This window comes from Petaurus breviceps, unplaced genomic scaffold, assembly GCF_028583685.1.
Source record: "Petaurus breviceps papuanus isolate PSGF00001 unplaced genomic scaffold, PetGlider_PUasm1.0 207, whole genome shotgun sequence".
Lineage (NCBI taxonomy): Eukaryota > Metazoa > Chordata > Mammalia > Diprotodontia > Petauridae > Petaurus > Petaurus breviceps.
Window position 1 is genome coordinate 29,733,252 of NW_027185850.1, and position 20,447 is coordinate 29,753,698.

Below are 20,447 nucleotides of genomic sequence, written 5' to 3' on the forward strand. Positions count from 1 at the left end.
CATGATCACAGTGGCCATGCTGCTTTGAAGGCCCCAGGCCCGGAGGTCTGCATGCAGGCCTAGGTCCTGAATGGAGAAGTCAACTAGGAAGGGGGCGCTCCATGCTAAGCTTATAACATGAGCCCCACAAGAAACTGGGCCTGGGGGCAGAGTAGACCAAGGGGAGGCCCAGGCTCTGCTCACCATGAACCTACCAGGGTGGCCTTCAGAGCCAGTTCGGCAACATTTCCACTGCTCTGGGACTCCTTGGCATCTTCGATCTTCTCCTTAATCTCGGGGAGCAGCTCCTTCAGCTCCTCTACCTCCTTCTCATCCTCAGCAGAGGGCATCTCAGCTGCCTTTATCCTTTCATTCAGCATGGCTGCAGAGACAGACACGCCCACTCTGTGAGCCAACGCCTTCCCCACACCCAGAGTGGAGAGGGGTCTGCTGGGGGTGTGTGCACATACTCACCCAGCCTCTTCTCAATGACATCCACAGACTTGGTGAACTGAGACATGGCCTCGCCATACTGGCTATTGTAAGAATAGGCCAGGCCCAGTTGGTAATGGGTCTCAGCCAGCAGCCGGTCATGGGCCTCCAGGTAATTCTGCTGGAGGGCAAGGCAGGCCTGGAACTCCTCTATGGCCTGGCTGTAATTTTCTGTAGAACAAATGGGTAAGTTTTAAGATGACAGCCATCAAGCCTGCCTGGCTAACCAGGCCTGGCACTGAGCCTGAGCCAGCCCCAGCCCAGCCCGGCCCACCTCTGAGGGTTGGAGGGGAGTGCCCTGGCTGCTCAGGGCTGGGGTGAGCAGAGGGAGATGTTCCCAAGGGCTGCCCCTCCTCTTCAAAGCCCCCAAGCAGCAGCTTAGTTACCTGATTCCACACTCACTTCCCCCAGTTTCAGGTGAGCTTGAGCCGCGTTCAGCTGGGCTTCCTTTGTTTCCTGCCTAAAACAAGAGGAGCAGTGTTGTTAGCAGGGGCAGCAGCGGCAGCTCTCTCCTGACAGGAGGGAGCCAAGGGCTGCTCCTTACCTCTTAAAGATGATCTTTGCCAAGTCTAGCATGTCCCAGGCAAGCTCCAGGTTTCCAATTTCCTCCTCTTCATTCTCCTGAGGAGACAAAGAGGAAGTCAGGGAAGTCATGCCCCAGCCAGGCCCCAGCCTTTGTCATGAGGCCAAGTGTGCGCTCACGCACGCACGCACGCACGCGCACAGAGCCCACCTTGTTTTCCAGCTTGGAATCGCTCCCATGTTCTTCTGTCTCTCTCTCATTCTCTTTATCCTCCTCTTCAGAGCCTTCTGTTTCTACAAGTAAAAAGCCCTCCAGAATTGAGAAGCCATGCGTAGGTGGGGCCCTGGGATGCCACCCAGCCAACCTTCAACAGTCCACCACGCCCTCCAATCCAAAGGTTGCAGCACTTCAAATAACTCTGTAACCGTGTCAGCTGCACTGGAGCTTCAAGTTAATCTTGGTAAAGGAGAGAAGCTGGACTCTACAGAGGCAGGAGGTAAACCTGTCTTTAGCCCGGGAGATGCACAGCCTATCTGAGGTCTAGGGCTGGGGAAGAGAAGCTGGCCACACCCCCATCTGCAGAAAGAGCAATCCCTAGGATGGGTTGTCAAAGCTCAGGTTAACTCACACCTGAAGGGCCCGTCCCCTGGAAGTGTAAAGCTGGGGTCTGGAAAGGCCCAAGACCAACACTGGCCTCTTGCATGGCCGCTCAAGGGCCAGACAATTACTCAGTTACTGCCAGCTCACTCATCAGACACTCCCACAGCCTCTGGCTTCCTTGCCCACACAGTCTGAGAACTGCTCTTCAGCATGTTCTGGGTCTCCCAGTGCAGGGCAGGGCATCCCACTAATCTGCTGAGACTGGAGCTGTCTGAAGGGTGACCACCAAGGAGACCAGGCTGCTGGAATACTAAGAGGGGCAGTCCCAGGTTCCATTCTGCCCGGGTAGTGCCCAGCTGTCTTTCTTTATCGGGCTCTAAAAGCACATTTCTAAGGGTCAAGTATAAAGGCAGACAGAGCAAGGGCCATGATCATGAAAAGGAGTTCTACGAGGGAGGGCAGCCTCTTTCCTGGAGGTCTGACAGCAGAGGACAAGGCCCCCACTCTTGTCTGGGTGCAAGCACAGGGCTCCCTGCCAATGACTTTGTAACCTGCCGTGGCAGTGCCCCTCAACACAGCAGAGGGTGCTGGCTATTTAAACATTTTTCACTCCTTGCTAGCTACAACAGAAACCCCTCTTTACTTGCTTAGTTGGCAAATGTAGCTTCTATTATTTAAGGGTGCAGTCAGCCAATATGGATCAGACTGAACCCACTCCAGCATCTGTTCCAAAAGGCTTGGAAATCTGGAGTAACTGGGACTTTCTTGGATTCTCTAGATCTGAGCTGGTCTGAAGGCGCCCTCACCCTCTGGAGTAGTTTGGGAGGGCCTTAACCAGGGGTCTGCTCTGAAAAATCTCCTGGCCAAGGTGCCCCTTCATCCCTAGTGCTTCTAAAGGAGGGAGGTGGTAGGACAAGAGAGTGGCCAGATCTCCAGCCACTAGGGTCACTGACACACCCCCTTCTCCAATCTAGAGGAGGCTCAGCTACCCCAGAAGTCTGAGCCAGCCTGCTGTGACCCTTTCCTAGAGGCTGCTGGTAGGAGGAGAGGCTAGAGTCAGAAAGAGCCATGTTCAGATCTGGCCCTGGACACTTAGTAGCTAGGTGATCCCGGGGCAAGTCACTGAACCTGTCTGACTCAGTTTCCTCAACTGTAAAATGGAAATGATAAATAGCATCTATCATGCAGCATTGTTGTGAGGATCAAATTATACTTTGAAAGTACTCTGCACAATGGATGGCACATAGTAGGGGAATAAAGGCTTGTTCCCTTCCTTCCTTTCTAGAACAGGCCCAGAAAAAGAATAAGAACCATGGGGAGACAACGGTGTGGCCAGCTCCCCATCCCTCCTTCCCAATGAGGGCAGCCCGGGTGGCCTGGAGGAACTGGGGAGGCGAGGGCTGATCTAGGGGATGTTCAGGGGAAACCGAGGGAACAAGACCCCCATTAATGGCAGCGTTAGACGACCCATTCAGCAGTAGAATCCTCAAATGACAACACACTGAGGGACCGAGGGAATGAATTTCATCTACGTACACTGTTCCATTTGCTCTTTTGCCAATTGTAAGGAATGTACAAAACAATTACAATTGTACAAACAAAAACAATTTTAAAAAGTTACACAAAGGCTCCAATTAAAGCAGGTGAGCTAGAGCAGGGAAGCAGGTGGAGGAAAAAGCAGCAGCAGCAGCAAAGCTGGGAGGGGGCAAGCGTGCCACACCCTTCCTCCCGCTACAGGGCAGCAGCAGCATGTCTGCGTATCATGGCCTCACTCCTTCCACAGACCAGAGCCCTCCCAGTCCGTGGAGAGCCTGCTTATGTGCGCCCAATCTGGGGATTCTACTGTGCTGACCCTACTTCCTAAGACGGATGTTAACATTTGAACAACCTGGAGCATGCAAGTGGACGTCCATTCAGCATTCTCTGCCCGCCTGGGTGCTCGGAGGCTCTGGCCCAGCCCTGATCTGCCCGCCCCCAGCCGGCGTCTCCATGGCAGTTAGTAAAAGCATTAGTCTGAGCCAGCCAAAGGAGACTTGTTGCTTCCCAACCCCCCGCTCCAGTGGGCTCACAGCCTGCCTTCAGCTCCCACTCTGGCCTCCCTGCTCCTGCTCCAAAGGCAGACGGAAAATCCTGAATGGAAGGCTGACTTTCCCCACATTAGTGAGTCAGGTCCATCACCTTCATCCCCCCTCGGCAGTAGGCCTGGCCTCCCTGTTACCTTCTCCCTCCTCCTCCTCCTCCATCAGCTCATCTTTCTCTTCAGGGGGTGTTCCTAGAGCCACCTGGTCCCCCGGGCCCATCTCTGGCCCATCTCCAGCTGTCTTGGAGTCTTCTGGGAGGTCCTTGGGCCCCTCCTGGGCAGAAACAGACTCTTCTGGAGGCGCGGCCTCTGTTGGAGGCTCAGCATCAAGGGCAGAGTTCTCTTGTGTGTCTGTGAGCTCCTTAGTAGTCTGGTCTTCTGAAGGAGCTGCCTCCCCTGGGTCAGAGGGTGTGCTGTCTGGACCCTGCATGGGAGGGGTTGCAGGCTGCTCTTCAGCCTTGTCCTCGCTTGGTGCTGCTGCCTGGGCCTCACCTGAAACCTCTGCCGGCTCCTCATTAGCACAGGCCACTTTCTCCTCTCCTTTCTCAGCCTCGGATGCTGGGGCTGCCTCTGCCTCCTCCTCCCCTCCCCCATCTGCTGCCTCTCCTTCCACCCTGACTGCAGCTCCCTGCTCTCCCGTGGTTGGCTGCTCTTCAGGAACATCCCTGGGCCTTTCCTCTGTTCTTACAACTACCTCACCCTGTTCTTCCTCAACTACTGCTTCCGCCTTGGCAGCCTCCTCTTCCTCTAGCTTTCCATCTTGGGGGGCAGCAGCCGTGGCTCCTGAGTCTCCTGCCTCAGGCTCCTCTGAAGCAACTGCTGCCTCAGACTCCTGGGCTGTGCTTGGGATCTTCTCAGGGCTCACAGGGGCTGCTTCTGCCTGGGCCTCCTCCTCTTCCTCTTTCATCTCGACATCAGCTCCTGTGCTCTCGGCTTCTGCTGGACTTCCCTGGGCTTCCCCTGCAACAGGGGCAGCCAGCGCCATCTCCACCTCGGCCTTCACCCCAGGAGCCTCGGCCTGGGCTTTTGGGGCTACCTCTTGGTCCTTCGTGGCATCAGAGACCTGTTCTTTCAACACGTCCCTTGCTCCCTCTACATGGTGAAGGAACATGAAGCATAAACATTTCTTCTAGTTTAATGATAAAAGGCATAAATGGAAATGAAAAAATAATCCCCTTTAACCCTCAGCCTGGTCAATGAACTACAATGGAACCATGCCCTTGGAAATATAAACCCAAATAAAGAGAAGCCGGTCCTAGCCAGCAAAGCTGCTCCTTCCAAAACAAGCCCCTTGCGCTAAGCCGCCGCGATGGAGTCAGCCAGATTTAAGCACAGGCTGCCAAGCTGTTCCAGGCCCAATGAGGTAGTAAATGGAAAGAGTTCTGTCAGCTTTTAAGTGCTACAGAAATGTGGGTCATCAGTGTTATTAATTATACTGTTCTGGCCAGAAGCCAACTCTTCCCTGCCAGTGCCCACCAGGGCACTCAGGCTTCAAGGAGAGCACATGGGAAGAGACTCTCTCCTGGCAGTTATTGAGCGCCCCCGGCTGGTTCAAATACAGGGATCGGGGCAAGCTCTGGATTGCAGCATTGCTCCAAACAAGAAGGCCCCCAGGAGCGCCCCGGCTAACGAGGAATTCATCTACTTCCTCCAAAGGGGGAGCTGAGATCATCTGGCCTTCCCCAGGCGCCAGCCATGAACGTCTGAGCGTTGCCTGGACACGTGGCAGCAGACAGCCTTCAGGGAAGGCGGCTCTAGGAGGCGGGACATGCAGCGCTACATACCCTCTACGTTATCAGTACTCTCTACCACAGACTGATCTTCTGCTCTCTCTCCATCTTCATCCACTGGTACTCCATCCAGGGCATTTCCTAACACACCATTCTCCATTCTAGGAGGAGAACAAACATAGAAAGTACCAAGATACCACAGCTGGGCTCCTCTTGAGGCCAGGACTAGCAACACCCTGTGCTGAGCTCAAAATACAGCAGAGCAGAGTGCCAAGTGTAGAGAGCAAAAGGGTTAGTGAGCACTGGGGGGAGGGCAGGGGGCGCAAAAGCAAGTGCTGGAGCAAACGGATGGCTGCTGGGGGCTCTGGGCACTGAGGTCCTGGTGCTACATTTACTGATGAGATTTCAGAAAATAACCATGGGCCCTTCCCCCTCCCAGGGAAGCAGTGACAGCCAATATTAGGGATGCCTCACGTGTAGAGTTGGGGGGTCTTAGAGACAGGCTCCCAAATGATTTCCCCATGTACTTCTGGCCTGGGGCCCTTCCAACCACACTGTTCCTCTCTATAAATGCTATGAGCACTGCCTGCCCTCTCAGAGACCAGGGCTGTGTGAGGTACCTACTTTGCCGATTCTGAAGCATGGTAGCAATCCAAGCTACCGTCACAGTCAACACTGGCAACTGACCAGAATTAAGTTGTTGATGGATGACTTATTAGCTCACGTAATATAAGAAACCACTAGATTTCTAAGTTGCTCAGTCTGACCTAATAGATTGAAAACCCTTGCAATTCTGTGGGTGGCAGTGTGGCATGGGCAGCAGCCCCTGGCAGGTGGCAAGACAACATGCCAGCCTGCTATGGCAAAGGAGGTCTTTTCCAGGGTTCCCTCTACCAGTGACAGCCCGGGGAAGCCCTGTCCCCAGCCCTTGAAGGAACCAAGGTATCTTATGGCCTTGATTTTACCACCTAATGAAGGGTCCTTGACCTCCATGTCTACCCACTTCCATCAAGCTTGCACAGTGGGCTAAGAAAGATGCTCTTTCATTCCAGACTCATCAATTCCAGTTCTTGGACAGATGAAAGCACATCTACCTCTCCATTTCTATGGCTTCCCATCCAGAACCAAAGCATCTGCATCCTGCTTGGCCTCTATCAAGCAGCCGCTCAAAGACTTTGACAACAACTCTGCTCATCCTGCTAACTGGGTCCTCCTCCTACCCCCACCATGTGCCACCTTGGTAGAAGAAGGTCAAAGCTCCAGTGCCCTCCATGCATCCCAGGCACTGAGCCTTGGAAGACATACCTTGCTAACTCCAGGAGAGATTTCCCATAGTAAAAGAAGGCTTCTCCACACTCATTAGCTGTCTCTCCGTATTTCTTACCCCTAGAGAGGAAAGGACACATGGCAAAAAAATAAGAGAAGCTCTCTCACCTACAAAGCCAGCACCTCAAGCTGTGCTTCCCCTATGTCCTGAGCACTCGATGTAAGGGGAATGGGAATGACGGGCGAACAAACAGGCTGGACTGTGGTATGGGCCAGAGGACAGGTCCTGAAGCCAGAGCAGCCTTGCCCTCTTTGACCCACACAGAGGCAGTGCCAAGGGTTTTCATCACCAAGGCAAGTATCTAACACTGAATGACAGGACAGTGACTCCTTCAAGTCCCCTGCACTACAAAATTGACTTCGATAGATATCACTGAGTAAGCCCCTGGCACCATTTCTCATTTCACTAGGGACAGACGCCTGAGGACAATGCCATGTAGGCAGGCCTCATTTGTGCCCAGTGCTAAGGGGCGGGACACAGCTTAGAACAGTCATACACTCCAGTCAAAGGGCCCCCATCCAAATGTTCTGGGTGCTCTCTGTCTGATGGCTGGGCACAGGACAGGATGGGGAAGAAGGCATGAAGTCAGGGAAAGTAACTCAAGCCAAAGGCATGAACAAGGAGGGGGAGATGACAACGGAAGACAGAGCTTAAGAGATCCTTTGCCCTATTAACCTTCAGTCTGCCCCTCTCTACTCAAAGCAAGCATCGATACTTACAAGAGACTAGCTGCCTCCTGGAATGCATTGACAGCTGCTGGGATGTCTCCCATCACCAGATGTTTCTGGCCCAAGCCCAGCAGCTTCTTAGATTCACTATCCACATCCAGGCTGGGGGGGAAGGGAGGGAAGGAGAGACAGATACAGGAAGAGAAACAAAAACCAGATACTATGGGTCAGAACCAACACCCACACCGTATAACAGCAGGGTCACTGAGTCCAGCCTAGCACCACAAAACCAATCCCCACCCCAATCCCCAGGGGGAAAAGAAAGCCTCCTGTGTCCTAAAGAATGTTCCCCCTAACCCAAACCCCACAGGCCTTCCCCCTCCATTCACATCCACTAGCTTGCCACATTCATCACCTTTTAAGCCAAAAGCTTTGTGAAACCCCTCCAATGCTAGTCACTAGAACAACGTGTTTAGAAGTGTGCCCCCTGCCACCAAGCCCCTCCACATTAGAAGGCAGGGCCCCACTTGCACCAGCAGTCTGCAGAATGAGCAGAACACTAGTGCAGTCTCAGAATTCAGGCTCTGGCATGGGAGCAAACTCGCCTGGACAACCAGAGGACCATCTTACTGGACATCTAATATCAGGAGTAGCAACCAGGAAGAATGCTCAGGCTAGGCCTCAGGCCTCTTCAGCTAATCAATTCATGTGTGAAAGGCTGACTGCCTGGACTGAAGTTACCAAGTTGCGTTAGGTGACCTTGAGCCTTTACTTACCTGGCATCACGTACCTCGGTGGCCGTGAGCTTTGGGAGGGACTCTGACTGGTCTTGTGGTTAAACATCAGCTATACCCTCATCTCCAGAGGAGACACTTAACTCTCATCAGTGTTAGTGGTTAGTACATACTAGGGGTTATTGAATGAGCAAAGGAGATCAAATCCCTCTAAGTTCCTGGGGTCAATCAAGTTCATCCAACACCATCACTATTCCTTCAAATCTTTAAGGAACCTCATCCTGACGGTGACAGAAGGGGTGCCCTCACTCTTCTCCCCAGTGAGACAAATCAGTCAACTACATCACTGCTGTAATCTCCCTTGGAAACGCCCCCCTCCAAACCACCCCTGGTTTTCAAGCTGCCATAGTTTCAGGCTAAAAGGCCCAACACGCAACCAGCCACATCCAGGAGCGCTAAGTGAGAACAAGTCTTGTACCAGTGCTAACAGAAACCCTGGAGCCAGCCCCAAATCAGCTTCTGAAACACAGATGCTCAGCTTGGAAAAATCAAAGGCAGATTTCCCAAGGGTTTTTCATGAAAAGATTCAGTCAAGTGGCCCCCAAATCTTCTTTGGTTCCACCAAGATGTGCCCAGGCCTCACCCACCAAACAGAAGCAAGTTAAGCATGAAGTACTCATGTTTCCATTCCAGGCTGACAGCTACCACTGCCACGTTTATGAATGTCACTGATGCTTACCTATCAGTTTTGTCTGCAGATGTGGATGGAGCAGGGGACTCCTCTTCCCTTCTAGAGAGATTTAAGACAGGTAAAATTAGACTGGGCAGTGGCTAATTCTCACGTATACTCTGACCACTTCAAATTTATAGGAAAAAAGAGGAAAAAAACCCCATGAGATCTTTCCAGCATCTACTGGCAAGTCAACCCTGCCCCTCCCAGCAGAACTTGGGCTTCCTTCAAGAGCACTGACTGGACAAGCACCCAAAGCACCTCTCTTCCAACACAATGAAAGGGTCCTGTTCTTGGCAAGGATGGAGATCTTGGACTAGGGGCAAGTCACTTAGGCAAACATGGGGAAGGAGACGCCTGGGCTACTATGGGAGGACCCCAAACCTATGATCCTGTCTCCCAAAGGAGAGAGCTGGTACAGCTGCTAGGTTTGACTGGAGGGGTGGAAAGCCAAGCTTGTTTCACCCCACCATCCCCCAATCAATCCTACCAAAGCTACAGCAAACAAATCTATTCTGTGGCTCCACTAGGTATGACCTCCCTTGCTCGGGTTGTGTCCAGTAGAATGGGCGCTGGGAGGGCAGAATTGTCCTCACTTTGCACCTGCATGCCCTGCTTTGGCAGGTACACAGGAGAGCCGCCTCCATGCCTTTCCATCCATTCACTTAAGGTGAAGGTGAAGCAACAAAGAGTTTGGAAAGCTGGCAGGGGATCCTCCTGCTCACCTTGTTTGTTGTTTTTAAACATCTTCCTGGGGGGGCAGCTAGGTAGCACAGTGAATAGAGCACTGGGCCTGGAGTCAGGAGGACCCGAGTTCAAATCCAGCCAGTTCAATGGCTCCACCAGTCACCCATGTGACAAGGCAGACAAAAGTTAATGGGATCTTGGACTGCATTAACAGCTTCCAGAAACAAGGAAATAACAATCCCACCATATTCTAGCCTTGTCTAGAGAACCAGGTTCCCGTTCTGGGGACACTGATAATCTGGACAGTCTCCAGAGGATGGCAACCAGGCCTTGTATTCATGTCATACGAGGATCAGTCTTAAGGAAATGATGCTATTTAGCCTGGAGAAGACTCTGGGACTACACACAACTGTCTTCCAGCATCAGAAGGACCAACCCAAAGGGCAGACAAAGAAAGTGGCCCTGCTCTGAGGTATAGCCTGCCAACCTGCCCAACAGGTTTCAGTGAGGATTCTTCTCATCTGTGGGCTAGAGTACATGACATGACCACTGAGGTCCCTGGCAGCCAGGGAGGTGCAAGTAAGCATTTACTGGCCACACTTTAAAGTACAATCTGCATTCCTGACATTTTTTCCCATCTCTTTCTCAGGACCCGACAAAACAAAGTCAAGCCCTGATTTCTGAGGCATGGATGTTTACACTGAAAGCTCTGCATGCATGCAGCTGAAACTTGTTGGCTCACTGGAAGTACAGTAAGGGACTGATAGATGACTGACTTCTTTCTCCCTGGAGCTTCAATCCAGCTGCAGATTAGTCATTTATCCTCCTACATGTCCCACGGGCATCTCAAATTCCACATGCTCCAGACAGAGCTCCTTCTCCTTCCCCCAAACCCAACCCTCCTCACTCCCCTGTTTCTATCCAGGGCATGCTCCTATTTCCAGCCAAGAGAACAAGAATCTGGGTGTCGTTCTCCAATCTTGGATCTCCCTCGGCTCCATGGCCAAGCAGCTGCCAATTTCACCTCGACATCTCTCTGATCCTTCTGATTGAGCCTTCCCAAGTACCCCTCATGTGGGATGTCCCACATCGTCTCCTGGCAGAATCTAAGTTCCTTGGCCCTGTCTTGGCATCCCCAGTGCTTTATCTACCAGAGGACACAATAACGTCCCGTTTCTCTCTATCGTTCAGTTCTGATTTTTTCCTCTTGGGATTCTCTTCACTTACAGTATTTCTCTTTCACTGTAGTAGAGTCTTTTCTGTACGTCTCCCACCTCAGCTCCTGGGCTAAGGTTCTGGAAAGGGAGGCTAGTGACATCTTTCCATCTCTACCACAGACATTTAAAGGAAGAGCTTCTTAAGAGCCCTGGTTGGGCCTTAACTCAGACTAGGGTAGCTTTGCTGTTCAATTGCTTTCAGTTGTATCCTACTCTTCATGACCCCATTTGGGGTGTTCTTGGCAGAGATACTGGAGAGGTTTGCCATTTCCTTCTCCAGCTCATTTTACAGGTGAGGAAACTGAGGCAGACAGGGTGAAGTGACTTGCCCAGGATCGCATAGCCAGCAAGTGTCTGAAGCCAGATTTGAACGCAGGAGGATGAGTCTTCCTGACTCCATTCTATCTACTGAACCACCTAGCTGCCCCAAACTAGGGTTGTACCCTCTGCCTATTCTCAGGCTGTTCTGTGTATTCACCTACCAGGAGATGCTTATGAGGACCTCAGGCCTTACTGATCTTCTGGTACGGGTCCTATCTGAAAGGCGCCATGGGCCCAGGCCCACAGCATTGTCCTATCTCTTGATACAGCCACACAGAAGACTGTACTGGCTGTAGATCCCCAGGTACAAGTTCAAGCTCTGGACTCAGTGGAATTCATTGGGATTTCTCTTTGGTTCTACTCAATTTGTTTAATCTGGCAGTTTTTGCTTCTTTCTGAGGTATTCTTCAGGGAGCTGGACCTGGCTGGAACCTTTCACAAGGCTACCTAATTTTCAAGACTATCATCACACTACAATCCAGCTTCTGTCCTATCTCATCCATAGGTTTCTTCAGAATACCAATGCCCCAAAGAAGTGTAACACTAAGGTTTGTGAAAGCAAATTCCATCCAGGGATAAATCCCACCATCCACTCAATCCTGACCCAGATCGGCTCTCATAAGCCCAATCAACAGAGAAAAGAGGAGTTAATTAACTTGTTCAAGGTTACACAGATAATTAACCAATGTTGACAAGCAGTGTTAACATCTGCAAAGCATTTTACACACATTTAATACACACAGTTAGTGAAGTAAGTGCCACTATTCCCACCATACAAATGAGGTGCTATCGGAAATTAAGTGATGCCCAATATCACACTGCTATTAAGTGCCTGGGATAGCTGGCAACACCATAGAGCAGAGTACAAGGCCTAGAGTCAGGAAGACTTCACCTTCCTGAGTTCAAATCCAGCCTCAGAGACTAAGTTGGTAACCCTGGGCAAGTCACTTCACCCTGTCTGCCTCAGTTTCCTTATCTGTAAAATGAGCGGGAGAAGGAAATAGCAAAGCACTCCAGTATCTTTGCAAGAAAACCCCAAATGGAGTCATAAAAAATCAGACACAACTGAAACACAGCTCAGGGATCCTTCTATGATGAACTGTAACTGTCCCTTTAATCCTATAAATCAGTCTGTTCTGCATGGCTTTAAAAAATAAAAATGGAGGGGCGGCCAGGTAGGCGAGTAAGAGCACTGGCCCCAGTGTCTGGATGACCTGGAGATCAAATCCAGGCTCAGATACTTAGCACCACACCCAGAAATAACTGGCTGTGTAACCTTGAGCAAGTTACTTAACCCTGCTTAAAAAAAAAAAAAAAAAAAAGAAAAATGGGAACAAGTCTCCAACTTACCTCATACTAGGCTATAGCTAAGTACACCCTGATAATCTAGATTTTCCCCGTCCTTAGATTTAAGTGCATAAAATTAGAACCAGATATCCCTCCCTAGTTTTCTGTCCTTTAGGCTCCAAGGGAAAAACAACTTTTCAAGTGCTCCTAATGGACCTCATACCCAGAAAGTTAAAAGACTGATGCACTAATGTATTCTTGGTGGAGCTGTGAATTGGTCCAATCAATCTGGAGAGCAATTTAGAATTATGGTAAGCAAGTGACTAATTTCTTGAGTTAAAGGGTATGAACATTTTAAAGAAAAATCAATGCTGCACACATACCACGCACAGTGGCAAGTGAGGCCAACAAACCATGAGCGTGCCATGACAAGTGACATCGAAGATTTCGGATGGGAACCTTCTCTTTTACACTCTCTAGGTAAAAGAGGGGCAGGTGGAGAAACAAAGAACAGTGACAAAATCTTTTTAAGTGGAAGGAAGCCCCTGATCACTGGTGGATGTTCCTTGCTCAAGCACTAAGGCAAGCAGGCAGACCAGGGACCACAGGGGTTCTTCTCTTTCAAGGTCTTGAGGCACAAAACACTGTCAGGCTCTGTATTAAACTAGCCATCTGGTCTCACTGCCCCCCCCCCCCAACTGCTGTGAGAGGGACGGATGGTTTTCCCGGCCTCATTTGCCCAGACCCTACTTTGTGATAATCTCCTGTCCTACCTGGCTCACTCTCTTCCTCATTTTCTGCGGCCCTTGACATCTATACTTCCCAAAGAATCACTTCAGAAGGTTTCTCTTTCCCAGATAACATCTAGATGAATGACTCGTAAGGAACTGTCACTTAAGACAAGCTCAACATCTGATAGCAATTGTGTTTCTGCCAAAACTCGTCTGTGCTTCTGACTTGACTCTGCTGGCCTCATCCTTCCATCTAACCATTTAATTACCTTTTCCTCTCCATCCTACCCCAAACCTCTCCTTCAGCATTCTATGGTACAAAACCCATAGCATTTTAGGACAGGTATGGTGCCATTTAATCCAAGAACACCTGAAGGAGAGAAACACTGATGAAATCAATAGGAGATGGTCCATAGAGCCTGTGCCTGGGGAAGGCCACTACTTTTAGTTTCCCTTTAAGGATCTCCTTCTCCCCTCCCTGACTACCCTCTGCTGGACCTTTCTAAAGGGCTCCCAGACTGTATACAAGCCTTCAGTGGCGTGACCAGGACCCGGGATCATCTCCGCCCCAGCCTCAGTGACAAGATCACACTGAGCTTGCATTCCACTAAGTTCCATCATATCTTTCTTTGACAAGGGGCTGCACACAGCATGCCTTCCCACTTTGTCCTCCCACTCCTGCCACACCCAGACAATTACAAGTATGGTCCCAAAGCCAACCTTCAGCTTTCCTTTTCTAAATTTTTTAATTAATTTTTTAGCTTTCAACATTCACTTCCACAAGATTTTGAGTTACAAAATTTCTCCCTATCTCTCCCCTACCCCCCACCCCAAAATGGCAAGCATGCCATATACCCTTCCCCCAAATCTGCCCTCTCTTCTAACCCCTTACTTTCTGGTAGGGCAAGATGAATTTCTATACCCCCTACCTGTGTATCTTATTTCTCAGTTGCATGTAAAAACAATTTTTAACATTTGTTTTTAAAACTTTGATTTCCAGATTCTCTCCCTTCTTCCCTCCTTACCCACCCCCACTGGGAAGACAAGCAATTCAACATAGTTGTACATGTGTAGTTAGGCAAAACATTTCCACAGTAGTCCGGTTGTGAAAGACTAACCCTATTTCCCTCCATCCTATCCCACCCCCCACTTACTCTATTTTCTCCTTTGACCCTGGTCCCCTTTTCAAAAGTATTTGCTTCTAACTACTCTTTCCCCCAATGTGTCCTCCCTTCTATCATCCCCCATCTTCATCTTTCTTAAGACTGAGCTTCCATAACTGCATAAATCTAATGCCACCTCCTTACTCCTCCATTAGCAGGCCACTCAAAGTCCCCAGTTTATATCAAACATCATTTGTATTCTAATCATACATCCTAATCCTCTCCTCTAAGACACCAAGAACCAATGACTTGCTCAGTTTTTCACCAGCAGTGGAGCACAGGGATGAGACCTCCTCATGGCTGGTGCTTAAAAAAATAATTGAGGGGTGGCTAGGTGGCGCAGTGAATAGAGCACCAGCCCTGGAGTCAGGAGGACCTGAGTTCAAATCAAATCGGGCCTCAGACACTTAACACAAAAAACTAGCCGTGTGACCTTGGGCAAGTCACTTAATCCCAATTGCCCTCCAAAAAGCAAAGAAAAAAAAAATTTTGTTTTCAGGTTTGACAAATGTAAATGATTCCGGGGGTGGCTACATGGCGCAGTGAGTAAAGTGCCAATCCCAGAGTCAGGAGTTCAGTTCTGGCCTCAGACACTTAACACCCCCACACAAAAAAACTAGCCATGTAACCTTGGGCAAGTTACTTAACCCCAATTGTCCTCCAAAAGGCAAAAACAAAACAAAAACAAATGTAAATGGTTCCCAAAGATTATAAAACAAATCTGAATTGATTCCATGTTGAAGTTTTAAAAGATTAGATGCCAACTTCTGGAGCACTTGCTAGGACAAGGGATGATCATAATTCCTGGGCAGTCACATCCAACCTTTAGGTCTTTCAAGTGCAGCCCAGCAGGTATTTGTGCTCTCTGCATGGAGGGATGTGCCACTCTGAAAACTCGACCTGGTCATGGTCATGGACATCTAGCTCAGAGGATTCCCTGGGGCAAATGCCCAGGATCCCACAGACATGACCCCAGCCTTTTACTTTCCCTTCAATTCTCTGCCCTCGCCCTGCCCCCCAAGCTGAGCATTTCTCCTCACCCTTTGCCCTAAGGTGCTCCTGCTTCTTCTCTCTAGAAGCCATCCTCTATCCTCACCTCTTAGGTCATGCTCAATCTTACGAGGCAGTGGCTCCCTCACCCCCTAGAGAGGGTACCCCACTCCTTGAGGGCCTCCTTGACACTTCTCACCACTGGGGTTTTTCCTGTCTGTCAGACTGGTCCTCAGCCCTCTTGGGGACTATATTAGTTCCGAGAGGTTCAAGTCATTGCTATTACACTTGGCAGCTAGGTGGCACAGCCTGGAGCCAGGAAGACCTGAGTTCAAATTAAACCCTGTGCAAGTTATGTAACCTGTCTCTGCCTCAATTTCCTCATCTGTAAAATAGGGATAGATAACAACAGCACCACCTCCCAGGTTGTTGTGAGGATCAAGTAGGATATCATTTATGAAGTACCAGTGGCTGGCACCTAAAAGGTACTTATGAGATGCTTGTCTTTCTTCTTCCTCCACATCTATATATTTCAAGTACCAGTCCCACACTAAATACCCCACAGCCCCTAGCTCCCCCCCGCCCCCACCTCCAATCCCTCTGCTCCTCAGCTCTTTGCTAGGCCATCCCCTCCTTCTCCCATTGTTCCAGTGATGAATCAGTTCAACTCTGCACTGGTCTCTTCTTTCCAGTCCCTTGACCCCCAGTCCCAGCACAGACCTTGTCTTGCCCTGTAAGCCACCATCTTGGATTATTCCTACCACCTGGTGCCTTCCCTTCTATTCATGTACAGCTGAAAGAAGCTGGAGAAAACCTGCTGGCTGGATCTACTACCAATTTCGGTCTCTTTTTTTGGAGGAAGGCAGGACAAATTGGGGTTGAGTGACTTGCCCAAGGTCACACAGCTAGTGTTTAGTGTGAGACCACATTTCAACTCAGGTCCCAACTCCAGGGCCAGTGCTCTAATTCACTGCGCCACCTAGCTGCCCCTCTACCACCAATTTCTTATTTCATCTCAACTGGGCCCTAACCAGGGCAAGCAAATGCTTTTACAGTTCCCTCATAGACTCATGATCCCACTCACCACAGCGGCTTTCTGCAAACCTTTTCTTCCCTCCTCCAAGTTCCCATGGCTCCCCTTCCCTCAACTGTCTCACCTAAAATACTTGCCTCATATTTCACTACAAAAAAGCCATTCACCAAGAGCTCCCTCTTCTTCCCTCATCTCCCCCCGCCCAACCTGCTTGTCCTCTGCCCCTCTCTCACACAGAGACAGCCCTACTCCTTGTCTCTGTGAACATACCCATCTTCTCTAGCTCATCCCTACTGTCTCGAATCTCCAGTGCCTCCCTTTCTACTGGCTACTTCCCTGCTATCTTCACACTTACCTCTATCTCCTCCACCCTTAAAAAAACGGTGACCCTTCCAGACTCATCCCTTTTGTGGCTAAATTCCTTGAGAAAACCATCTATAATCTGCCTCCACTTCCTTATCTCTCAATTTCTTCTTAACTTTGGAGCATGGCTCAGGATCGTTTACCTGAAACAACTGTCCTCAAAGTTAATAATGATCTCTTATCACCAAATCCAAAGGCCTTTTCTCAGTCCTCATCCTTCTTGACCTTTCTGCAAGCAACTTCTGACATTGTCAATCACCTATGCCTCCCAAATATTCTCCTCTTTAGGTTTTAATGGCACTGCTCTCTCCTGGTTCCAGCTAATCAGCTCCTTCTCAGTCTCCTGGTGAAATCTTCAGCCACATCACATTCACTAACTGTGGATGTCTCCCAAGGCTATTTCCTGGGTCCTTTGTTCTTCAATCCTGTATGCTACCATCTTGCTTATCCTCATCAACTTGTATGGATTCAATTATCTTTTACGCAGTTAATTCTTAAGATTTATTCAGTCCTAACCTCTCTCCTGACCTTCAGTCTTACATCTCCAACTGCCTACTGGACATCTGGATCTAGATACATGTCCACTATTGACAGTTTAAATTCAACATGCCCAAAACACAACCCCTTATCTGTCCCCAAAACCTTTGGTCCCTTCCTAACTTCCCAGTAAATATGTCCAGGCACCACCACCATCCTCCAAGGCTTGAAACCTGGGCTCAAGTGGCCCTAGGTCATCCTGGGTCCCTTCCTCAGTACATTCTCTAGTTTATCAATGACAAACCAAGGACCTCTCTCTTCCAGAAAGAGATGGCCCTAATACAGCTCCAGGTTCCATTCAAATCTATTTATGCCTCCATATTTGTACTCATTTCCTATACCCAAGTGTAAGGCTTTACATTCACTCCTAATGAAGATTATCTAATTAGATTCAGCCCAATGCTCTTTCTAGCCTATCAAGATCCTTTCTTTAGGAACCTGTCTTTTCTGTATTAGCTCTCCTTCCTTGCTCTGTATCACCTGCCAAGTTTTTTGTGCCTACCAAGTATGCCTTTATCCAAGGTACTGAGAAAAATGTTAAATAACCCAGGATCATCACCCAAGCCAGGAAACCAATAACAACCACCTGGAGTCTGTCCATTCATCCAATTAGTTCTGAATCCAATGGGTTAAATTATTGCCCAATCCCTATTTCTGCAGTTCATCACCAGAACAGTCTAAGAGGATTTATAAAAAAAAAAAAAAAACTTTGTTAAAATCTAGGTAAACTATACCTACAACAAAATTTTCTTCATCTACTAGTTTAGTATGATTGTTCGAAAAGGAAATAAAGTTGGTCCAGCACAACCTGCGCTGGATAGAGCCAGACTGGCAGATTCTTTCTCACTGATCACTCTTTGGTGATCTGTTCTAGACTTTCCCCAGGAATCCAAGCCACACTCACTCCTTGGCATTGACTTCCCTTCACATGTGCCCTTCCTTTCCAAGTTTGTGATCCACAGCCAGTTTTCCAAGATCCTTCCCATAGCACTAAACAGAGGCTCAGTACTCCCATACATGCCAGGGATTTCAGGACCACCTCGCCCTGGGGACTTAAATTTCCACCATCCCAGTGAGGACTAAGGACTACTTGCTTATCATGGCTATCAACATCCCTCAGTCATTTTTGTTCCATCATTTCCACTTTGTCCTTGTGGACAAAAGATGAAAACAAGACCTGAGCAGCTCGGTGGTCTTTCTTCACAGTCATCACCCCATCTACCCCAAGCCCAGGTCCCACTCCTGCTTTGAGCCTCCTTCTTCTTCCAATATAGCCTTTCTTGTTTTATATTCCTTTGCCAGCTGCAGGTCTTTCTGAACTTTTAGCATTTCTATTTTTAGAGTGCGATACACTCCATTCATTATTTGGAGTTGCTTCCTTCTTTTCTTCTCTACCTCTGCACCCTCTTCTCCGGGCAAGTCTCCTTTTTCCTCCCACTGGAACTGATTCTGTCTTGGAGAACTTTAATCCTGAGCAGCTCCCAAGGCGGCATCTCCTGGACTTACTCCGGGATTACTCTCCTAAAGTCTCCCCCCTCCTCTATCCTGAGCTCGGGTCCCATCATTTCCACCCCTCGGCTGGGCTGCCTGCTGGTGAAACCCACGAAGCCAAGCCATCCTCTCGGGCTCCCCCACCACGTGCCTTAACTTAGGGAGACACTCAAGATACAGTGCCAACCCTCCCCCACGCCAGCATAACGGCCTCTTAGCATAGGCGGCCCCGCCCCCCATCCCAGGCTCGGCACACCCCTCCTCAGGGGCTCACACAGACCCAGGCTGGTCCCCCCCCATGACCCTGGGGGCAAAGGGCCAGAGGAAGGACGTGTCAAGACTCCTCTGACTGCGAACCCATGGACCAATCGGAACCGGCACTGCACGCAGCCTGGGCCAGAGGAGGCAGAGAAATGCGCCTCGGCAAAGCTCACAAAGCTATGGCTGGCGCCCGCGGGTCTCCTTAATACACCCATTTCGCAGGGAGAATCACTAAGGCCCAGGGACCCAGTCCCAGGGAATGCCTCTCCCCCTCAACCTGTACTACAGGATAAAGCTGCAGTGAAATGTGGCCCACGCAGCTCCGTCCACCACATCTTTGGAAAAGGGAAACTGAGGCCCGAAACCTGGGCACTAGATCCGCCCCCAATCGCGCACGCGCACAACGCATTCCCCCCTCACCCAGCCGCCACCTCGAGCCGCCAGAGACAATGGGAGTTTTCCCGCTTCCTGGTGGCTCCGCCCCCTCCGCCGCACGCGCCCGCGCAAGCGCGCTAAGACGCCAGGAAACCCCCGCCCCCTAAGCAGCACGCGCCCGCGCAGGCGCTAAGGAGCCCCGCCCCCTCCGGGGCAGCCTCGCTCCTCGTGAGGGAACCTTTCTTTTGGCGCCAAATCACCTGGAGCGGAATGGCCAAGAGACTGAGGGAATGCGCGTGCACGTGCACGTGCCCCGCACCCCCTCCCCTCACCGGCCTCCCCGGGACCCGGGCGGGTAAGATGGAGAAACCGCCGCAGCGCCGGCAAGATGGCGGGCGACCAAAAGAAAAACCAGAGAGGGAAAAGGAGGGGAGGGAAGGCCGCCACCGCCCCCCACCCTGGCCCCTCGCTCGAACCGGGCACAGACCCCGCCCCGCTCCCGCCCCTGGCCCACTCACTTGTCGGCTTGGGCGAGCTCGGCGATCGTGGCGGGCTCGGCGGCCATGGTGTCTCAGACGTGGACGGGTGCAGAGGAGAGAGATGGGGAGGGGAGGAGAGAAGGGAAGGGGAGACAGGGGCCGAGAGTTCCACAGCTCCCGAAGCAGAAAATGGCAGATTGGAGAGCCCGCGTCGCTCGGGCCGCTTTATATAGCGCGGCCCTGGGCCCCGCCCACCCACTTCCGTTCCGCGTTTAAAGGGCCAGCGCCGGTCTCGCCCTCTCCAGGTCCCTCTCCTTCGCTATCCTGCTGTCGGTGGACTTGGAGTGCCCTGGCCAAGCCGGCGGTTCTGCTGGTAAGAGTAGACAGACCGACCCCTGCCGGCGGGCCCACGACTCTGGAGAAAACACATTTCCCTGGAAAGATGCCATAGTGCTCCAGGACTCCAACTCCCAGTAGGCTGCGCGCTCCGGAAGTAGGGGCCGCGAGGCTTGCTGGAAGTTGAAGTCTCCTCTGCAGCCCGAACCTTCACCAGACTCCCCGTTTAGCTACCATGTCGGGGTGAGTAGGCTCCAAGGCCCGAGCTGCCTCTTACTCCGGCACTCTCGTTCCTGGTAGAGGTGTCGGCGCC

General features: G+C 50.7%; 1 protein-coding gene across 1 annotated transcript in view; it reads right to left on the reverse strand.

Annotated features, from left to right (window-relative positions):
* Window positions 1-20,447, reverse strand: part of LOC138165029 (nuclear autoantigenic sperm protein-like) — a 570,370-nt gene that overhangs the window by 439,164 nt on the left and 110,759 nt on the right. Inside the window, exons 2-12 of the mRNA XM_069093096.1 lie at window positions 19,838-19,997; window positions 8,873-8,923; window positions 7,451-7,561; window positions 6,710-6,790; window positions 5,459-5,565; window positions 3,813-4,766; window positions 1,205-1,287; window positions 1,016-1,092; window positions 858-931; window positions 454-642; window positions 195-361 (exon numbers count right to left, since the gene is read on the reverse strand). Of these exons, the coding sequence (XP_068949197.1) occupies window positions 195-361; window positions 454-642; window positions 858-931; window positions 1,016-1,092; window positions 1,205-1,287; window positions 3,813-4,766; window positions 5,459-5,565; window positions 6,710-6,790; window positions 7,451-7,561; window positions 8,873-8,923; window positions 19,838-19,884 (1,941 nt within the window). The 5' untranslated portion in view covers window positions 19,885-19,997. The remainder of the gene's footprint in view (window positions 1-194; window positions 362-453; window positions 643-857; window positions 932-1,015; window positions 1,093-1,204; window positions 1,288-3,812; window positions 4,767-5,458; window positions 5,566-6,709; window positions 6,791-7,450; window positions 7,562-8,872; window positions 8,924-19,837; window positions 19,998-20,447) is intronic.